Source organism: Hypomesus transpacificus, chromosome 15, assembly GCF_021917145.1.
Source record: "Hypomesus transpacificus isolate Combined female chromosome 15, fHypTra1, whole genome shotgun sequence".
In the NCBI taxonomy this organism is placed as follows: Eukaryota; Metazoa; Chordata; class Actinopteri; order Osmeriformes; family Osmeridae; genus Hypomesus; species Hypomesus transpacificus.
This window is the reverse complement of record NC_061074.1, coordinates 4,676,820-4,699,439: the sequence shown is the minus strand read 5'-3', so window position 1 is coordinate 4,699,439 and position 22,620 is coordinate 4,676,820. Positions and strand designations below refer to the sequence as shown.

Here is a 22,620-nt window from a genome sequence, read left to right as displayed (position 1 = left end):
AGAGTGCATAAGGTCAATTCACATACCACACACAACAAACACAACTGAATGCTTTTACATAGACTAGACATATACTTTGAAATTGTCAATTTATTATGGAGTACAGCAGCTGCAATGACTACAGGCACTGCAGTGGTACTGTAATTCTCTAGCAATTTTAGGAGGACTGAGGGGAATTATAGTCAATAACACTATCTGTTTCATCAGATAAAATTACAGTGTTCCTTTATTATACAAGAATAAAAAAAGACAGAGATGCACTTAAACGGGTGCTGACATAAATACAAATATATTGTGTGTGGAAAACACATATTTAACATTGTGATTATTTTTTACCAACATGATTAAACTGCCATCTTTGCTTGGTTGTGAAATTCTCCACAAGCTCCCCCCCCCCCCCCCCCCCCCCCCCCCCCCCCCCCCCCCCCCCCCCCCCCCCCCCATTACAGATCTCCGGAAAAACCTCAGCAGCAGATCGAGATGTTTTTTCATGGTGACCTGTCTGCCACAGGCAATATTAATCACACAATCTTGTAAACAAAAAAATGTAGTTTACCTTATACTGTGATGAGGCTTCACTATAGCCATCACTGCAAGGTAATCATTAAGAATTCATACAGAATTCCAAACTACCAGATAATGAGTCATTCGCCACAGCACTTTAGACTGATAAGATCTAAGAGATTTCTTAGACTGACTGCTATCTGAGACAAGATGTATTTACCTGAGTGAGAATTTCAGTCCTCCACCAAGGCAATTTTTTGACAGATGGATGCACCTAATGTATTTCCTTTAACTACCTGTTAAGCTAAAACCATCTGGACCTTGGAGGTGGCTGATATATTATTGTCCAAATCCACACAGCAGTTTGTGCTTTCAGTGATGGAATTGATGTTGAGGTGATGTTGTTGTGCTGAATATTAGTCATTGAACATTTTGCTTTTGCTCATGTCCGCCTAATTTAGTAATTTGCATAATGGTGCCTTTTTTCCTATCAATCCAAAGTCACTTAGAGGCAAGGATAGCAGAATGGTATTCTGATCTCTGGCGTCTCACTGTATAATTTTCCCATTCCTGCTGATGGCTGTGGTTGGCAACCATTGTAACTGGCTGGGTGAATAGTGATTAAAATGTTTACATGGGAAATAGGTACAGAAAGAGGCCCGCCAATGAAGACTGAGCTTGCAGCTGGCTGCACAGAGACAAATGGCTCCACGGCTGATGTCTTTTTAACTATGTGCTTCGTTTGCAAAAAAGGCCCCACTCTGGGGTCTGGAAAAACGAAGGGTTAGGTAGTGATGCATACAAATCATACAAGGAAATATGGGTACATTTTTTGTAACGTTTAATACAATTTGTCATGGATGAAGGCATTAAGAAACATACAGCACTCGTTTGAGTAGCAAGATGGGTCCAAGTTCGAACCTGTGGTAGCATCCCCGTTAACAACTTATTGCATGAAAAACAAGCACTAGGAAAATGACCGGTCCTGTCCATTAAAATGAATATATTTCATTGCATAGCATTGCGTTTTACCAATCTTGGGTGTACACCAACACAAATCTTCAGTTTTAGCATATACTTTTCTGAGATAAGATTAATATCCTCAAAAAGTAGTGACATAACTCATCATTTAAAATGGATTCTGACTCTACAAAGCAGATTTGGAATGAGTCTGAAAGCGTCTAATTCTGAAAGGCGATAGGTCATAAGAAGGCACTTCACCTTGGCTGAGCTCATATAGCAGTTTCCCCACAATCGGTCCAAACTTGAACCCATGACCTGTGGGAAGAGAACCCATCACTGTGAACAAAACAGGCCAGTCATCAAACACATAATTACTTAATGAGGCTTTATTTGCGAAAAAAATACAATATGCACCTTGTAATAACCTTGTGAATAACCTTCCTGTCCCCTGGTCTATCTGAGTGAGGCGATCCATTGAGCTGTGCATGAGTGAGCACATAAAAGAGAAGAGGAACAATTGCTCTAGCTGTCACTGTGGATCTAAGTGGACCTGGGCCAGACTTCAAATTAGGAAGATTTGTCTTTCTTTTCGGGATGAGCTGATGCCACAAGCTCAAGAGTGATATCTGAAATGGGGGGGTACTTCTGAAAGCAAGATCTATACACTTCTTTTTGCTATGCGGTTTGAGTGAAAAATGGGGAATGTCAGCTGGGGTTTTGGAATGCTGTGTGTCTGCTTCTTGACAAAGGTCTTGGAGCCCTGAGGATTTTGCCCGGCTTTAGACTCATAAAAGACCAGCTCTGACAGTTGGGCACGTGCCCCCCCATCCCCTTCGACTTGTCTTCAATGGTTGGCAAAACCTGCTGGGTGACTTCGTAACCATGGTAACCCCTAGCACTTGTGCCTTTCTTTGATGACAAGGGTAGAAGGAGGAGGAAATGCTAACATTTTTTTTTTTCTTCTAAAATATTTGCCTCAGTAACTGCTCATACAGCACTGCACACTTATCAAAGCAGAGAGGCTGGGACACAAATGATTGTAAAGAGCAAATCCTGTATCACGTGACTCAAATTAATCATTTAAATGAACACATCTGTAATGCTCCTGATTTCACTAGTGAAAGGCAAGTGGGGTCAGGATGTAAACCACTCGGTTCAAATCCTACTTGCCCCTTATATTGATTATAAGGCTTCTCTGACCCACAGAATAAATCTCCAGAAGAAAATATCCTTTAGTCCAGCTGCCCCTCACTGCATTGCTTGCCACTGCCAGGTCCTTTAAAAGCTATTAAGAGCTAAAATTAATTACACATATAATTAGCTCTAGGAGGTAGCTAAAGGAACAGATGGAAAAAATGCCTGGAGACCCCATAGGCCCTCTGGGAGAAAGCTTATGTCACACTGAAGTTAGGGACAAAGAGATGGAGATGAATCCTAACTGCACTTGGCCAGCACTAATTAGAGAGTAAAAAAAGGCCTGGACCCCAATCCCAAGTTTTCACCCTTCACAACAGACTTTGAATTAAAATCAAATTAAAAGTTTGGTGACATTTCCTTTGTGTACTGTAGTTATAAGGTTAAGCGCAAGGCTTTGGTAATGTGCTGAACAACCTGCCGACTTGTTCCGTGACTATGGCATGTCTAATACAATATTCACATGTAGTGCACTGGCCTTACAGGTGTCAATTTAGTAGGTTGTTGAATTGGGGCAGTGTCTTACTACATAAGATTTCTCATTACAATTTTTTTCTTCTTCTATCGCTCACCTGAGAACCCTGCTCCAATTACAATGTTACTGTAGGTGGGATGGGAGTCCAGTATGAAATGCTGGTCTGGAGTCATCTGTGAAAGAAAAAAAAATATTACAAAGGAGAAATAGTGGAGTGAGTCATAGTGATGAAAAAATAGGGAGTAGAAGAGAAAGAGGGAGACACCAAAGTCTCACAGTAAGTTTACTCAGTTTTCTGTTTTCTGGAGAAAAAAAAACACCTCTATTTCGGAATCGCCACAGGGCTTGAAAATGACACACTGTGCCTTTATAAAAACTCCACTGAGGTAAATAAGGTGACCTTTGTGGTATCCGATGCTGTGCAGGGACTGCAGTCAGTGCAGTATTCCCAGTAATGTTTTCACTTTAATGTGCCAAGTTGAGAAAGGTGATACCTGCTATTACATCACAAAGCCTTCCTTAATCATAATGTTTTCTATTCAATATCTTATTTACATTAACAGGAGTACTTTAATGTTTGTTGTATCACATGCATGTGGTCTTTATTGTTTTTTATTGTGCCAAATGCCTTTCTAGTCATCTTCATATTTTTTTTATTGCAATTCACCACAGAGTTCCACCCACACTGACTTTAACACTGGTCAAACCTATACCATGCACAGGTCAATAAAAAGCTCTATATGAACTGTTGTTTTTCTCCAAAACTATTTTTACTAAATCTTTTAGGTGGACTAGGAAAACAATATCTCTCAAAATGACTTGATTTTGAGAACAACACAACTGGGGGGTATTCCAGAAAGCAGGTTATGCAACATGACTGGGTAAGTTAACCCACCAGCTGATTCACAATGTTGCATCAACCCACTGGCAATGTTGCTACAATGCTGGGTGTCAGCTGGGGAGTTAACTTACCCAGGTATGTCACATAACCTGCTTTCTAGAATACCCCCCTGGTAGTTGCTTGTTGTAAATAATAGGATGAACCTCGACCACAAAAATATTTGGAATAAAAAATATTTGTAAGCACAGGCTGTTGAATCAAAAAGTAAAGAGGCATTTCGTATGGACTGAAACAACAAGAACATTAAACAGTAGCTCACTGTTTAACAGATGCACATACCTGAGCAAAATGTCAAAACAAGAGAAAGAGAGTGGGTGAAAGAGACATGGGGAGAGAGAGTGACGGAGAGGGAGCAAAGAAGAGAAAGCAAAAGGTGGCAGGAGGGAAGGACTATGTTGCTGGTTTAGGCTAGCACCACTGACCGTATACATGCAGCTCTCCACCACGGCAGGCACAGGCACCAGGCCAGGGAAACAGCGGGCGACGTAGCGCTGCAGGATATCAATATCCTCTCTGTCCGTCTGTCTGTCCCTCTCATCTGGCTCAATCTCAGGGCCTATGTGGTAGCACAACTGCAGGTACAGACACACAAAGGATTGGATATTGATCAGATAAAAGACAAGATAGGACATTTGACACCGCATTATGCTGTAGAACTCAAAAGTATTATGCAATATGAATCAGACACCATTAGACATAACTTGTTTTTCATGGTCAGAACGAATGGAGTGTGATTTTAGGAAGCTACAGTATGAATCAACTGAGCCACATTTAAAACATGTCTTCAGCTTATTCAAGACGGTTGATAGTAGTCAATAGTAACATACATACCAGAGAAAATACAAACAAAATGTTCAAAATTAATACTGTCACGCCTGGAGTAGTCTGCCAGGGGGCTGGACTTGCCAGAGTTCTAACTGGATCATTGGTGTCACCTGTTGCTTGTCTACCCTTTTCTTCTATTTAAACCCCTGTGTTCATTAGTTTTGTGGTGAAGTCTTGTTGTTTCCTTAGTTCAGTCTGAGCGTTTGTCTATGATAGTCTTGTCCATCTGTGTTTAGATCTTTTGCCTGCCTTTCATTAACTGTGGAATGTTTTCACGTTATTACGACCAATTGCCTGTACCTTTGACTACCTTTGATTCTGGATTATATTGCCCTGTCTTGCAAGATTATGGATATCTGCTTGTGCCTTAACTGCCCTGTGATTAATAAACACTTGGATCCCTCTTGGAGTCTGTTCTTGTTACATACATTAACTACAAATAAATCTGTTACTGTATTATTATTTTTTTTTGTGGAAGTATTGAAGTATATTTTTATACATGAACAAATATTCAAAACAGTTTATGGTTAACGGTAGCTCAGTTTTGTATTTTTTCTTAGATTTGGTAGGAAAGATGTCAAATATGAAGTAATAATAATAAATTGTATCTATATTGCACTCTATATTTAAGCAATCTCCGAGTGCTACAATGCATATAGTAATACAAATGAAAAATAATCAAAGTGTAATAATTAAAATGTAAAACAAGATCAAGGCCAATAAATAATTAAAAACTAAACCCATAAAACACATTTAGTGAAAAGCTTTTTTAGAGATATGTTTTTAGGTTTCCTTTAAAAGGTTAACTAAAAAAGATAAGAACTACCTGTTTATTACAAAGTCACACCCTTTACAGGTATGCCAGACTCTGAACTGATTAGAAGTGTATTCTGACACAATAGAGTGAAGCAACACATGTACAGTACATGTACTGTAGTTTTGCCTTGCACATCTACATGAGGCCATCTCAACGGTGACTTTAACTCATGGTGAATAATGTGATGTGGCTCAGCCATCTGTCCCCCCCTCCTCTGCAAGCATGTTAGGTGCTATTAGTCTCCAAAACTCCTGCTGGCTTGCCATCATGCCCAAAAATAGAGATGCAATGTATAAAATAAACCCACCAACGCAGAGACAACACCTCACAAAATATCAAGATTCTTCTTAAAAGAAATTGAGCTACTTCTGATTTCTATGGTATATTATTGTGTTGCCTGGAGTCAATGGTACAGTACACATACTGTATGAATCAGTAATACCTTTCAAAGTGTATAATTTTCTTCACTAATTTTGAGTGTAAAATAAAATGGCAGACAATTGTATTTATAACATTTGCACAATAATGTAATAATCATCGCTAAATAGGGAAAACATGGGAAGGAGTGAGCAGGAAGAAAAGACAGTAACAATGTGTCAGGGATCAGTAACGCGGCACTAGACTAGGCAAAAGCCACACTCACCTTCATTAGCCCTGGGTACTCATTGGATGGTAAGCCATAGATGTGATGATTGGACTCTTCGGACTCAACTTGAATGAAGCAAGGGAAGCGGCGGTGGATGCTGTAGGATCCAGGGACCTTTTCCTTCCAGTAGCACACGTTGATTTTAAACACCTAGTTGGGGTAGAACCTCTCTTAGAACAAAATACCAAGCTAAAGATAACTGCATTTGGAGGATGATACACACAACTGCCGACATCATTACCATATTTATATATTTATATAGATCTATCACCATTACCATATTTATTCCCTTCTACTCTAATTCAACGGCAATTACCAAAGTGGCACTGTAGCAACTGGCCAAGAATGAGGTGTTAATGAAACGCATATAGAATCCTGCCTTCTCAGAAAGAAGGTAATAATACAGACACAATGACAGAAAGCTTTCGGTTAAATGAGCTAACAGACACAGCATCATTCCAAGGGACCATGAACATTCAACCGGCACAGCAGAGTGGACCATACAGCGTTGTCATATACCTCATACTTTTTTATGAGCTCACTCAGCCATGGCATTCCCTGGGCCTCTCACCACCTTGAATAATGCAATTCCAATACAGATTCAATTTTTTTCCTTAAATAACAGCCAAGAATTTCCATCATCTTTTCTTTTTAGGTGGGTAACATATTGCAAGATTGGTTAGCTGGCTTGGTGTCTACCAAAACCAGAATACAAATATATTCTTCTTGGGATAGTTGATTTGTGAGCCTATTCTGTCTGTGGAGAAGCTTCTTCCCCCTGCTTTGCTAAAGGAATCAAAGGAGTGACAAGTCCTCAGTTGTTAGTCATAGTCTAGGGATATGAAACTCAATTTAGTAAGTTCTTAGTTGTTTTTCAGTTTTGGTCTAACTGTTAGTTTACTAGCTTCCCATTCATCAAGAAGTACAAGTACATGAGGAGGATATACTCTTCTTTTGTGGAAGCTTTTTAATCAACACAGTTGCCACCTTGGCAGAGCTTCACAAGTATGTTCATAAATATATTGAGTGTACAGCCTGGTAAAGTGTGGGTGTTCTCCGTTGTATGCTGTGTGAATATGAGCTAGTAAGTTAGTTCTCTGCAAAATCATTGGCAAAGGAGATGAAGTTTTGAGTTTACAATAAGAATGTGCATTCCTAACCAGCAATTAATTGCATTTACATACACAATGCTTGTATGCAGTTGTTTGCGTCCAACCTTCAGCGGAAAACACCCTAACACTAACCTGAACCCTTATCAAGTATGCACAGTTTTAAAACCTATATCATTTGTCTTTCCTTAAACAGACTGCAACTACATGAGGGTGTGAATGGCTGTAAGTGCTTGTGGATGGATATTAGTGAACTGCCTATAGGATTAAGTACAGTTGCAATCAAAATTATTCAATCCCCATTGCACATTAAGTTTATTGGCAAAATATACAATTTCTTCGCCGTTTACAATAAACAAATTACATAAGAATAGTAGTTTAATGAAACTAATATCACAAGGGTTTTATCCAAATTCAACACAAAATGCAACTTTTAATGACTAATGAATTCAAAAAAAAAAAGTCACTTAATTTACTATTGTTACCACTGTTATGACCTGCTGCAAACGTGACGCACAGCCCGACACCAGCTTCTGACAGCGTTCCTGAGGAATATTAGCCCATTCCTCATGGGCAATGGCGTCCAGTTCAGTAATATTCTTTGATGTGCGTTTTTCAACCGCCTTTTTCAAATCCCACCAGAGATTTTCGATGGGGTTCAAGTCAGGCGACTGTGGAATCGGCCACTCTAGAATCTTCCATTTTTTTCTTCTGAAACCAAGCCTTGGTGGACTTTGACGTATGCTTGGGATAATTGTCCTGTTGGAAGGTCCAATGACGCTTCAGCTTCATAACAGACGGCATGGTGTTTTTTCGTAAGATTTCCTGATACTTGACTGAATCCATCGTGCCCTCCACACGCTGCAGGTTTCCAGTGCCAGAGGCAGCAAAGCGGCCCCAGAGCATCACTGAGCCACTGCCATGCTTCACTGTAGGCAGGGTGTTCTTTTCAGCATATGCTTCATTCTTCTTCCTCCAGACATACCGCTGATTCATAGGCACGAAAAGTTCCAGTTTTATCTCATCGCTCCACAGAACAGAATTCCGAAACTTTGGTGGCTTATTTATGTGGTTTTCAGCATATTGGAGCCGACTTTTCTTGTGCTTTTGGGTCAGTAGTGGTGTGCGTCTTGAAAACCGGGCATGGAACCCTTCAGTGTTTAGTACGCGCCTTACTGTGCAAACTGAAACCTCAGTGCCTGCTGTCACCAAGTCTTGCTGCAGGTGTTTTTCAGTCACTCAAGGGTTTTTGACCACTTGCCTTTGCAGGAATCTAGTGGCAGCCGCTAACCCTAAAGCTTCCTCTTTATGCCTCTTACTGCTTCCTTCAACTTTGAACTTGCGAACTATGCTTCCAACTGTATCTCTATGGACATTCAGTGCGTTTGGTTTATTTTTGTATCCTTTTCCTTGTTTGTTCAAGGTAATGATTTCTTCTCTGAACTTTTTGGACAATTATTTTGACCATATTTCTAACATCACTCAACAAAACCCTAGCCAGTCCAGGTATTTATGTGTTCTATCTTACGCACACCTAAATTAGTGAAGCCCTTGATTAGTTGGACCAAGTGTGGGAGTTGAATCATATCAAAGGGTGCTCTACTGAGTACTGAAGATGCTTGTCATAAAGGGGTTGAATAATTTTGAAACTGCAGTAATGATTAAAAGTAGCATTCTGTGTTGAATTGGGATAAAACCCATGGTAATATTAGTTTTATTGAACAATTTCAACTGTTCTTGTTTACTTTGTTTATTGCAAACAATTTTACAATTTGCCAATAAGCCTAATACGCAATGGGGGTTGAATAATTTTGATTGCAGCTGTAGATGTGTAGGCAAAATGCATTTGCATACCACAGTCCATATGGCTTACATTGTATTGGGGTCTACCTCATCAGTCATGCTATATGGTCGGGACTTATTCCATGAATTTATGCATCAGTTACTTAAGGGAAGGCTATCTGCAATACCTCTCCTAATTCCAGAAGACAGGGGTCTCCCACTGAGCCCTTATACTAAACCAAGTAAACAATGTTAGTTTGCAGCTTACTTACTGATGCACTAGCCTGGCATTGACCAAGGCTTGGGCTTTTGTTTGATTTAGGCTACCTGTAGTGGGAGGTGTAGCCCAGTGTGGGAGAGCAGGTTGTTGGCCCAGGATCCTGCTGTGATCACCAGGCTCTTTGCGCTGTACGTTCCGCTGGCTGTCATCACGGTAACCACTGAGCCCGGCTTGATGGCGTTCACCTCCTCGCCATCCTTTATGACGCCACCCATTCTCTGAAAAAGGCCCTGGCAACACAGACAGTCAATATTTAATTAACTATAGGTAAATCTTCAAAACGACCTTGTCAACTTACATTGTTTGCATCCAGTGAGTGATACATGTTCTGGATACAAATCCCAAATGATGGCCTTCTGTAAGGCTCTGTCACACCATAACGTTCTGGTTAACGTTCTCTGAAAGTTCTAATTGTTCAAGTTCTCCGACGATCACCGACGATTACCAGCGTCACCAGCGGCCACACAACGCTTTTCGGGCGCTATACCAGCGACCATGGACGATTACCAATGTTTCCTCTAACGTCATAGAACTTTGACCAGAACGTTATGGTGTGACGGGGACTTTAGGCATTTAGTCTTGCATACATGTTACAATCAACCAATGTTAACGAAGGACATCAAGATACTTGCAATGAAGTTGGAGAGAATCTTGCATCCATCTTAATAACCTAAATAGACAGCACATGTTTAATTTACATAGCTACACCAAAGCTTTTCCAGCACCAAATATTCTAAAATTACCCTTTTTCCTACAGTAAGGGTCAGTTAAAGTTTAACAGGAAGCCACATGCACCCATGAGAGGTCAGTCCAGAAGAGGGTTAGCCCAGGACAGGGCGGCTCAAACCGGACTGGAGCGGTTTGTTTTCTACTGGATACAGCGTTATCTACTACGGCATCTATGAGCTCTTTGATAGTTTCTTTTTAGGTGAAGTGTTCTGGGCACAAAGGTTGGTCTTCAATAATCTACAAGTGACCCGTATTCTGTTATCAAGACCAGGGTTAAAATGGAGGAACCTGCATCCATCCAGACACCAACATAGATCTCAGATTGTATGTTGTAAGTGTAATAACAGTTCAGACAGCCAATAACACCATTCATTTTAAGTGTTGGACCTAGCTTTCTGCTTGTCTAGTGAAATGTCAAGTTGAGTAAACATATTCAGAAGAGAGCATGGGCAAAACACTTGTTTTCACAAATTTGGAGACAGTGAAACATGGAGAAAATGTTACGAGTCTGGTCAATGCTAGTAGACACTGAGACAGACTATTGATGTTGAATTGAGATATTCACATGATGCACAGTGGTAACTATTGAGGCCTCTATTATTACAACTATTGACACATTGAAATTCATGCATCATTGGCAGTTGGCTCAAAAGAGGAAAAAGCTGTCTAATCAATACATAGAAGACAGGATAATGGTTTTGAGTCTGCAACTGAAACAAAACATTTGTGTTGCTATTTTATGCTTGATCTGGCAGTGACTGAAGGCTGTATCTGTAGTGCTTTTCTCATTTCTGTCTGAGCCTGAATACATTTTATTAATTGCTGACAATGTTGCTATGCAGTTTATTAGAACAGTGAAACACTAGATTTTAAGTTTCATGTATATCAGATAAGCATTCAGCTGATACTACAAAGCCTTTCTTATCATTTCCGATTATGTCTATTGGCTAGTTTCATAATTGGGCTTTAGATAACAATGAACCGGGGTGACATCATTGATATACTCGTACTTGATACTTCCATGTAATATATTATTTCAATATGTTAGTATTGACTCTTGTAAGCTTTTTATGGAGTTAGATTAGTTTCATAATTCAAACAAACAAACGCAACACGATTCAAACAAACTTAACACGATCCAAACAAACGTAACACGATTCATACAAACATAACACGAATCAAACAAACAAACGTAACACGATTCAAACAAACGTAACACGATTCACAAATGTATTTCGTGATTCACAAATGTAAAGCGATTCACAAATAAATGACCCTATTACATTCGTTTGCAACCTGACAAACACAAGTTAAAAATCCCTGCATTCGTTGGTGTGAATCCTTGCATTCGTTCGTGTGGATTTTTGGAACTTTCCTCACGCGCTTTGATCCACAAATGCATTTTTTCTAAAAGATATCCTCAGCAGCCTTTCAGATCGTCTCTTCCAATTTTAGCCAATCACATTAACGTGTCTATGTGGACTTCAACAACCTGCCATAATGACGGACATCGTCTCCTTCAGATCACGAGCAATGTCGTCTGGTAGCATGTAGGTGAAATATTGCTTGTTAATCTTATTAAACCGATGATCATACCTGATTAAATATTGTTGAGAATGGCAGGATTCATGTTTAGTCATTTTCCGTGTTTCCTAGGCTAACGCAGAGCCCGTCTACCCATATTAGACATTCTCCGGTGATTGGCTAAAATTGGAGACATCTGATAGGCTGCAGAGGATATCTTTTAGAAAAAATGCATTTGTGGATCAAAGCGCGTCAGGAAAGTTCCAAAAATCCACACGAACGAATGCAAGGATTCACACCAACGAATGCAGGGATTTGTAACTTGTGTTTGTCAGGTTGCAAACGAATGTAATAGGGTCATTTATTTGTGAATCGTGTTACGTTTGTTTGAATCGTGTTATGTTTGTATGAATCGTGTTACGTTTGTTTGAATCGTGTTGCGTTTGTTTGTTTGAATTATGAAACTAATCTAACTCCATAGCTTTTAGCCATTATTAGGCTTGATGAGCAAGAGATTGCATCTGGCTCAGATGTCCAAATAATGGGTGCTAATGAGTGTAATTCCTAATTACAAGGAATACCTAACGTCTAATTGGATACAGATAAGTGGATAAAATGGGCAATTCACAGGTACATGCAAGGGTAATTTGTAAGAAAAAAAGATTACAAAATCCAATCCTGCCCTGAATATAAAGATACTTTACCACAGCATCTGGTTTTTATCAAGAATTGCTCAATTGCTTCTAGTCACAGCCAAGTAGAAGTCCATGAATCTGAAATCAAATATCTTTGGGAGTCTATGGGAGAAACTAACGCTGTAGCTTTTCTCTTGTCTCCGGTTTTTGAAGCATAAGCCTTTTAAGTGCTCCCTGATTTCTTAAATAACTAGAGGAATAACCAGAGGTATGTCACCTCTTCTCCAACATCTACAAAGTTGCAGTTAAAGTAAGTAAGCCGTCCCCTCTGAGCATTTTGAGTTTTAACTGAATTCTAATATCATTGTGTCTCAACATGTCTATAAGAAAAGATGCCCACCACTCTCAACCCACCTGGACAGTTTTGAGTGCGCGGTCAGCATACAGCACCCCAGCTGTGGTGTCGACAAGAGCTCCGTTTCCCTTGGTCAGGTTGACAAGGGGGATATGCTTGCTGAACTCATCACCCAGGAGGTTCACAGTAGGGACGTGGTTTCTCTCTAGAGTAGTCTTGAGGAGCTGGAACTCTTTCCCGTTCTCTGGACCCATGACGAGAAGCCCTGTGCGTCTGCAAGAGGGATCCTCTCGTTAAAGGTAGACTCAGAGATGTCCCATTCACAATGCCGTTTCTTTGTGTTTCACATTCAGTAAGCTATTCACAATCTGTGCCATCCTGTTACTCGCAACAGTGTTTCACCTACTGGGGTAAAATGAAATTAAATGTTTGTTTTTAATTTCATATTTATTGTCACTTGTCATTATTTTGTCATTGAACAGTTGTAATATTTTATGCAATTAAAGTTATTTGTATAGAAAAAAAACTTAATTGAATTAATAATTAATAATTTCAACAAATTCAAAAGCATGCCTTACACCTGCTGTAAATGCAATAACCAGTGTGCGAAATACACGTCAATATTCGAGGGGGTCCCCATCTCGCGATTGTTTTGGCGCAATACCGATCTAAATTTGCTCAATATGCAGTAGGCAGGGACGGACTGGGAGTAAAAATAGGCCCTGCACTTTGATCCAGACCGGCCCACCAGAACCGGCCCCCGTATACGCAACCACAGTGCCCAGCCAATAACTAACTACCAACAATCTGAAGACAGATGTTAAAGTGAATGTGAGTATAATTACCATTGTAAAATACAAGAGTTACTGGATACAAAAGTTTAAGGTTCACAATTACAGGGCCCTGTTCCCTGTCCCTGATGAGGGACATCTACTTGATTTATGGTTAGGTTGGCCTTTTCCTTCAGTGGCAGACACTGCTCCAACATCTGTCGATAACCCAGAAGGCTCAGTCAACACCGCTTGACATCTATCTCCCTCATTAGACTTGTGCATGTATAAGTGTGTTTATGTGTATATGTCTACTAGTGTGTACACATACATTGTGAATGACAGTGTCAAACCCAGGAAATTGAGTGCATGTCACATCATAAAATGTGATGTATGATTCCATTCAGCATGTTGTGAATGAGCAAGTTATGAGGTGGGTTATTATGAAGGTTGCAAGCTTGTGGGTATTTGTGTTGTGCGTAAGATACAACTGTGCTCTTGTGTGTCCATGTGGTTCCAATGAAGGGATTTTGTTGGTTGGGGTCCAGATCATCTCTGGCATGATTGGCGGAGAGCATTGCTCAGAAGGTTTCACATAGCCCTATCCACAGTACAGTGATTTCTGTATTTCTCACTGTAGTGCAGTTTTCTGCCCGCCCAAGGGCATCGGTGGACTTCAAATGACAAACACTCAGTCAGGCACCATGGCTGAGGGTCTCAGGTATATGTGTGCTTGCGAATATAACCTGGATACTGCTGGTCTACTGTATTAGCCACCTCCATACATAATAAGTCATTTGTTTTGCAGTTCACTGATTGTGGCATTTGTGTTCATTGATCGTTGTTGGAATGCAATATTTCCCAAAAACTTCCAAGTTGCTGAAGGCTTGCTTTGATCCTACTGTTGTATTTACAAGCACAAACCTCTTTTCTCAGGAAATTTGAGTAAAATGAAAAATCCTTGTTCCATATTCAGCATCAGAGGTTCTGTCTTGGGTGATTCGCTGACACAGAAAGTAATGAGAAAGTCATTCATCTATAGCTAGCACAGATTGAGTTGCATCTCGTACGAACAAAGCACATCAAATGTGACAAATCTCAGTGTTCTGTTAAAGCTATTGTGATGTTCCATTAACACTTTGCTGAGACAGAGCTTACCGCTCACCTGTACAGTTGAACATTGGTTTCTTTCTCCAGCTGGGACCAGAGCTGATAGCTCTCCTCCATCATATGGACGTAGAAGTCGTGTTCATAGGCCTTTCGGATAACACGTGTCTGGCCATGAGAGCTTCCTCGAGAGTGAGGCAGAGGAAACTGTGACACAAACAGTGTGTTTGCCTTAAGATCACAATATACTTTAATGCGTTGTGTTGATGTGTTCGTGTTTATGACATTTAAATACCTAAATTTGTGATTTATTGTATATGTAACTACTTCCGTCTCCCTTGACAGTACCAGAGGTATGTCACCTCTTCTCCAACATCTACAAAGTTGCAGTTAAAGTATGTAAGCCGTCCCCTCAGAGCATTTTGAGTTTTAACTGAATTCTAATATAAATATGTCTCAACATGTCTATAAGAAAAAATGGTCACCACTCTCAACCCACCTGGACAGTTTGAGTGCGCCGCTTCAAAGTCTAGGTCGTCTAGCAAACAGGTGTCTAAACTGTCGTCAAGCCCACTAGTTTGATTTGGTTAATGAGCCGAAGTTTAATGCTATAAGCCTAATATACAATCGGCACAACTTAATATAGGCTATTTCTTCGGGGTAAAACACAGAACATTACACAACAAATAAGGAACCCTGCCTACTAACCTGCTCAAGTAGGAGAGTTTTCTTGTTCTTTTTCGCCAGATGATAGGATGTAAAAGAACCCTGTATACCGGCTCCAATTACTATACAATCGTATAACTCCTGTGACATGTTTGAGGTCTAATTCGTAGTATGCAACTGCTTTGCTTTCCTTGGCGTGGTGGGTCAAAAATAGCTTCTCTACTCAGGCTCGGCTCCGAAATGAATCCGATGTGGGTGGGGGGTGGGGATCAGGGCCGCCCATATAAATGGTTTTGTTTCCACAAGGGGGCATTTTGTATAGCTGTTATTGAAATGTATTGCATTGGAGACGTAGCCTGGCTGCCAGCCCAACTTCTCCCCGCCCCCAAAAAAATTGGTCGGGAAGTTGGGTCTGGAGGGTCTCGTATTGGGGACCAACTACAGAAAACCAGAATCTGGGCGAACCAATGAAATTGCCAGGGCGGGCTTTATACGATGATGGACAGATGATCAACAGTAACGTAATCACCCACGACACAAAAGAGCGCTTAAGTTGAATTCGTTTTGAACAAACATGGCTACCGCTGGAGATCTGGGATGTTATGATTCTGCCATCGAGTCTGTTTTAGAAGACATCGACAGCGCATTAATTTTGAAAGAGGAACAGAGAGACGCAATCAAGGCATTTGTCGATGGAAAATATGTTTTGCCGTCCTTCCTACAGGATTCGGTAAAAGTTTAATTTATCAGTTGTCCCCGATGGTCGCGAAGAAGATGGGACACAATGAAAACCCAGTGGCCATTGTGGTTTCTCCTTTTTTTTTGTGGAGTTGTAATCCTAAACGGAGAACTTGTTTGTATATGCATTGCCCTTTATTGTTTCGCTCTAAAAGGTTGACCGTGTGAACAAGTACTCCCCCTACCCTTAAATTAATTTTACAACACCGGCAAAAATCGTTTGTATTCATTGTTCAAGCATACTTCAAGTCTGCTTGCAGTTTAGTCAGTAAAGATTTAGCTGCCTTTCAGTTTAGTTCTGTTGACAACAACTATGCGGCGCTTAACACACGTCACATACTCTGTTGCTCTGATTGGTTGTAGATTTATCCAATTGAGCTAAGAGGCATTTGTTTTCCAGGCTCGTTTGAAACACGCCCTGTAGTCAAAGCCCAACGGAGAGTTCTCAGACTCATATTCTGACTAGAATTATGAGTATGACAACGTCAGGCTATTGGAGACGACCCTGTCTCTACTTTCCAACACAGTCCAAAGAACGCAAAAGACTGTTGAGGAACAGGGAACTGGAATGCAGGGCTGCCAACTCTCACGCATTGGCCGTGAGACACGCATTTCAACCTTTACGCCACACATTGTATTTCTCACGAGAAGGCAACACCAACCAAGTAGTCTTAAGCATAGACATTGTCTATGGTCTGAGAATGAAATATGTTTTTCTGACGGCGTTTAGTTTGAGGACGTTTTGTCTGAGAATGACAGAGGTTTTTCTGAGACTGAAGCCGTTTGTTCTGAGACTTGACGCCTTTTCGTTTGAGTCTGAGGATGTCCTAAAATGAACACCGTACTTAAGACTAACGTTGTGAACAGCAACACCCGTTAAAACTCGTCAGTTGGCAGCCCTACGAATCGCTCCACTCGTCTCTAAACGTCCAGGGCCTGTCTGTCCACATTGTGCTTTTTATTTATTTTAATATTCGGCTAGGCTACATCTAAAACATACCACAAGTACCACAAATACCAGTAGCAGTTATAACAATTTGAAGGAAAAATAACAATTTGTATTACTATTAATTAGACATACATCTGGCATTAAGTATTATTCTATAGTCTTCCCCTCTTGTTAATTTGGCCATGTGCATTGCAGTTATGTTTTTTGCATTCCTAAAAACCTATTTAGCCTGTTCTGCACAGCTCAGAATGGGTCTTTATCTTTGCTGTGTGAGAGACTCAGGCATCCCCTTGATTTCTCCCTCCCTATGTGTGGACAGGCAGAACATCTCTGAATGAGTCTCATTTGCAATCGATCAGCGCATAGATAGCTCATCCCCACCGACCTCTGACAGGACAATAAAAAACTATGTGGTCCGATGAGTCAGAATCTCCTCTGAAACTCAAACTAGTTGAATAACATTGTAGAGAAGTTTGAATCAAAAACATACAATATTTCTCAAAATCCAGATGAACAACCTAACCAATGGAAGGTGGACCAACCTAAAATGTTTTAAGTGTTCCACCTAAGTAAAAATACCATACTAGACTATCTCTTAACCAAAGGCAAATCTGTGCCATATACAAACCTTTGTTTAAAATAGTTACTACACCTGTAGACTTTCCAGACACCTTTTAAAAAAAGAGCCATGGCAGTATGTATTATTTGTACTCTTACAGCTTGAGAAAACATCTGCCCTATGTAAAGGTACTAAAAGTAGTATAGTTTTGCTATAGGGGTTTGGCTTTACTGTAGCTGTGTTCCTGCATGTAACACAGGGGTCTGTGGACAGCAGGCATAGCAGATGCTTCTTGTGGTATGTCAGGCCTGGAGAGGGTCAGCCGGTCACACACCCCACCGTTCTGGCCTGTCACACACAAATGAAGTGTGAGCCTCCTCACAGCCCCTGTCCTGCTATATCACACTACATTAACCAGAGAGCCCACATCCATCCTTTTCATAGCAGACACACCTGATGGTGGTCACGTCTCACAGCATCAATTCTAAAATGGCTGAAACAATCTCACCGGACCCTATTTTATTTAGATTATTTTGCTGTTTTGAACCCGTACATTTACTGTAAACCTCAACCCCTTTGTCATTGATACACTTTTCAGAAAGGGCATTTCATTCATCAAATTATTTGTATTTTAATTACTTGTGTTGGCTTTGTTATTTAAAATTTGACAAAACGAACTGTAAAAAAATCTAATTTTCCCAATTAAGGTTAACCCCTATGCTCAATGCCTGGACCTCAGGTGACCTCAACATTTCCCTCTCCTGGAGCTATATTATGGAAAGGTCTTCTCAATTATGTTTGCCCTGCAATATAGCAGTTGTATCTGCTTGTCTTAGTTTTATCATAAAGACCAAAGAACTGTAGGCAGCCAGACATGCACCAGTTAACCTCTCGTTAGTGTAGATCCTTTGATCTCAGCTCCTCTGACTCGTTAGAGGCAAACCTACCACAGACCAGACCTATGTCTGTAGCTTGGTTTTCTGACTGTGTTTTAAATGTAGGAATCTGTGTTTCCTGCCCATACACTATGGAGTTATATACTTGCATGTTGAGGGTGTCCACAGGATTTGTTTGCAGCCCAGCGTGTTGTAAACTAAACTCCCCAAAGGGTGGGATTGAGCCATCCGTGTGTTGTTTATGACTGGTGAGCCTTACTGGGACACTGAAGTCACCATCTGCCAGCAGGGAAAGTTTATTCCCTTGGAGCACATGGCAAAGGATTGCTGCTGAGGCCCAGCAATTCTGCCTCCCCCCGCCCACAATATGATGAACGGGGTGCCTTTTTGCTTTAAAAGACCGCTGCTCTGCAGCAGTATACACACTGCTGAGTCAGGATGTCCTAGCAAGCATTACCATGTCTCAACATCAGGAACTATGAATGGAAAAAAAATGATGCTGTACAGGTTTTTGTGACTCATGAATAAAATAAATTGTCAACATCTGTTTTTGAGTCATTTTGCATAAACATGTACTTTTGTGTGAAGGCCATGGCATTTATTTTTTTATGTAGAGCCTCACAGTCTTTAGAAAGTAGCATAGCTTGACTTATAGGATTTCTGTTAAATGTCTCAAATGTGACCTCTGTCATGCCTGTGAATGTTCTCTGTTTTTGCTATGTAGATTTCCACATAATAGATACATTGTCACCCTGATCTTTGACAGAAACTCCCTTTAAAATGTTTTTTAGAGGTCTACATAATTACAACTGCCAGCATCGGTAGACGTCAAGTACTACTCTAGTGTTATTTACCTGACATTTACTGCAAGCAATTTATTCCAAGTCATGTTTAAATATCAAGTACCTCTTTTAAATATTCATGATTGCCCTTACCAACAGCAGAGGATGCTCGGGTCTGTCTAATGAATAACTGAAGACTCGTGAATATTAAATTGCTTGTGCTTTTCTCTACTTGGCTCACTGAGGCAGTTTCAGGTAGGAGCTTTGCCAGGAACTTCGGTTTAGGGAATTAGGTATTCAGTAAATCTTGAATATTATTCGTTGACCTAGTGCCTATGATGATTCATAAGGCAATGGACACAAGGCAAGAAGAATGTCTCTGGACGGTTTCTGACCTATATACGGTGATTGTCATCCCCAATGGTTTCTACATTCTAGTAAACTCATTTAACCAGTAAATTTATGTGAAGATTGGATGGAACGTCCTTGCTGCGGCGTCATTGGTAGCCATTCAGATGGCTGCTCTTTGGAGTGCAAGTACTGTATTTGTGACCACTGAGGGAGAATGGGATAACCTTTACATCTGGAGTGTGAATAACTGGATAAAAGCTTTTGTTGCTGTTTGTGGAGGTGGTCTTGTGAATGTTGTTTTTGCTTACAACATCAGGCATCGACAGAGAAGCGTTCCTGACCCTTTAAGCAAGGGTAACTAGCTATTTTGTTCACAAAGGACTGCAAAGCTCCAGCAGTTAATCTGTCTCCTGGTGTCTTCCTCAAAAACCATAGATAAAGATTATGCACATCAATGCAGGCACAAACACAAACAACACACACATACAAACACACATATTCATGTAACATGTGTGATGTATATACATATCTGAAATATTTATTAGCCAATAGTATTACCTGCATGTATTACATATATACTGGAATGCTGCACACTCCATCACCCGCACTGAATTGCACATATCATGGTAGCTGGAGTCTCAATTGGGGGAGGGGTGAGACAGATGTCAATATCTCTCCCTCTGGAACCCCCCACTCCCCACACAGGCACATGAAAAAGGCAGAACCCAAGGTAGGGTACCAGTATGTCCCTGCCTGATTTATGAAGCTTGGAAGTCTTTATTTAATCACGTTGACCAGTCCCAGTTAAATCCTATCACAGTATAGTATGGTACTAAATTACAATAACGTTGTTACTTGCACATAAAAGCACTAACCTTTCACACAATATTGTAATGCACTAGCCCATGATTTAGGATTCATATATTTTTGTAACCATAAAACATTAACTGTAATCTACAAGAGTTTGAAGCTTAATTTTATCAAACCTGAATGTAAGGGACCAGACGTACACTGTACCTGCTTACATGGCTTATTTCAGTATTAGTGCATTAGTGCTTAAGGACAGTCAAGCAAACAGTTCAGCGCAGCCTGTTTCAGTTTCCAAAGTGGAAGTATAACTGAAAGTGCAACAAGATGGGCAGCAGTTAGTGAACAGCAGAGTCTTCCTGCTGTGCCGAATGATGCCATAGGCTGGTCCAAAATGTCAACTGTGAACTTTGGCCTTTGTCTTTAATATGTAGCTGAAGCATGTTGTTGCAGATGAGATTTTTGTGTTGTGTGCTGTATACCAAGACTCTTGTGGAGATGAACTCCCAATTGGGAATATGAAAGGGGGAGGAAGAAGAGTGTGAATGCAACAATGTTGTTGATGCATCGGGTAACTGCTTTACAAGATGTGAAATACTATCCAAAAATAACATATACAATATATTTATAATAGTATTCTGTATAGAGATACTTCTTCATGTCTGATGAAGAATGTATCAATTCTGTAAGACATAATTAGCAGGGACTGTAGCAGTTTAGTTTGTGTTTGGGATATAGGTCTGGGTATAATGTATGAACGTGTCTTGATAATTTGTCTTGTCAAATTATATATTGATTAAACAAGAATCGTAAACAGATTCTCTTTTCCATGCTCATTTAGGATTTCAGGGGAAACGGATGCACTGGAGGTGAGCATCCATTGTACTTTACATGTGCACTTATGAAGTGTCAGAGTTGAGGTCGTGAAACTGTTGGCCATGCAAAATAAGTACATTAAACAAAATGGATTTGTCTGAAACAAAAAAAAATTACAAAGAAGTTGCAGGTTCAGAGGTTTCTATTTTTTCTCAACCTATTATTTTATTTTTTTGAGCCAGTCACACAGCACAGAGTCACCATGTGAAACAATTATTCTTTGGGACAGGTGTCGCCATGGTGCAAGGCTCTCCATTCCCCTAAGCTAAATGGTTTTTGCCACCCCTTGCATTTATCTGAGAGACAAAGCATTCGCACGTCTGTAGAACAAATATCCGGCCAGTGGTGACAAATGTGTCCCTGGGGATGTTGGGAGATTTTTGTGGATGTGAGATTAGGGTTTGAGGCCTTGTGACTTCCCTTTCCCAGCCCAGGATCAGGGACCCTAGAGCAGGCATCTCTCCTAACTAATGGCAGTAGCGAAATCTGGCTATGCAGGTCATAATATGACTTGCATAATATGACGTGTGGTCACGGTGTAGTAATGTGCTGACCAAGTGAGAGAGAGAACATTAACAATCCTTCCATTGTAAAACACAAGTGTAATTTTAACTGCATACCTTTGTGATAGACTGCAGAGTTGTTGATGCAACAACAATTGATTTGCGGCTTTTTCCATCTGATTTTAATTGTTGGAATTCATGAAAAAAAAGGTTTCTGTATTTGAATCATCTGTAAATATGTGTTTAATTCAGATACATTTATTCCTGGATTAGTGTCACCATTGATCCCCATGTTATCAGGTTTAAATGAAACATAAATTTCACCAAAATGTACTGGTGATGAACAACCTTTGCCATTAAACAAGAAGCCATGTCTGTTGAGGCATAAAGAAAAGCTAGTAAATGAATGAATGTGAATTGCCATTTTTTATAATACACTGTGGAGAATAGAACCTTGCCTAGATGGCTTGCCCCCCCTCCTGTTATTTCCTTGTCCTGCCTGACAGGCCTTGCAGCTAGAGTAACTTCATCAGGAAGTGATGGTTAATCTATCCTTGGTGCTGAAATGTATTCAGGGCCTAGAATGCCTAATAGAGTTGGCGAGAACACTTTTGCTTATTAAGACAAATAAGCCCCTGTGGCAGGGGAGCTGTGATTCAGGACTGGTTTTCTCCTGCTGAAATAAAATTGGGAAAAGTCATGCATTATATATTATAGTGATACATCTCATTCACTCTTTCTGTTCTGCATTTGTTGTCCAAACCAGGTTGTGTCCCATGTCATAAAACATGCATGTGACCACAGATAGCAAAATTGTGGCAGTCCATATTTTCGGAAACGCTCTCCCTGTCTCCCAAAGAAGTACCTTGTTGCTATT

At 40.4% G+C, this 22,620-nt stretch overlaps 1 protein-coding gene across 1 annotated transcript; it reads right to left on the bottom strand.

Annotated features, from left to right (window-relative positions):
• Nucleotides 1–1,328: 1,328 nt before the first annotated feature.
• pipox (pipecolic acid oxidase) lies at nt 1,329–15,539 on the bottom strand. Its single transcript, XM_047035786.1, has 8 exons — nt 15,325–15,539; nt 14,675–14,823; nt 12,799–13,012; nt 9,544–9,726; nt 6,323–6,475; nt 4,460–4,609; nt 3,234–3,309; nt 1,329–1,782 (listed from the first exon to the last, which is right to left on the bottom strand). The coding sequence occupies exons 1-8, from the start codon at nt 15,430–15,432 to the stop codon at nt 1,652–1,654; spliced, it is 1,164 nt and encodes a 387-aa protein (XP_046891742.1). The 5' UTR covers nt 15,433–15,539; the 3' UTR covers nt 1,329–1,651.
• Between the last annotated feature and the right edge of the window lie 7,081 nt (nt 15,540–22,620).

What these genes read in the sequence shown, in the direction of transcription:
- pipox (XM_047035786.1), bottom strand. Translation starts at nt 15,432, where the DNA reads ATGTCACAGGAGTTATACGATTGTATAGTAATTGGAGCCGGTATACAG. An exon ending in ACCAATGTTCAACTGTACAG is followed by an intron (nt 13,013 to 14,674) that starts GTGAGCGGTAAG and finishes TCCCTCTTGCAG; the next exon opens with ACGCACAGGGCTTCTCGTCA. An exon ending in TGGAGAGCTGCATGTATACG is followed by an intron (nt 3,310 to 4,459) that starts GTCAGTGGTGCT and finishes TTTCTTTCACAG; the next exon opens with ATGACTCCAGACCAGCATTT.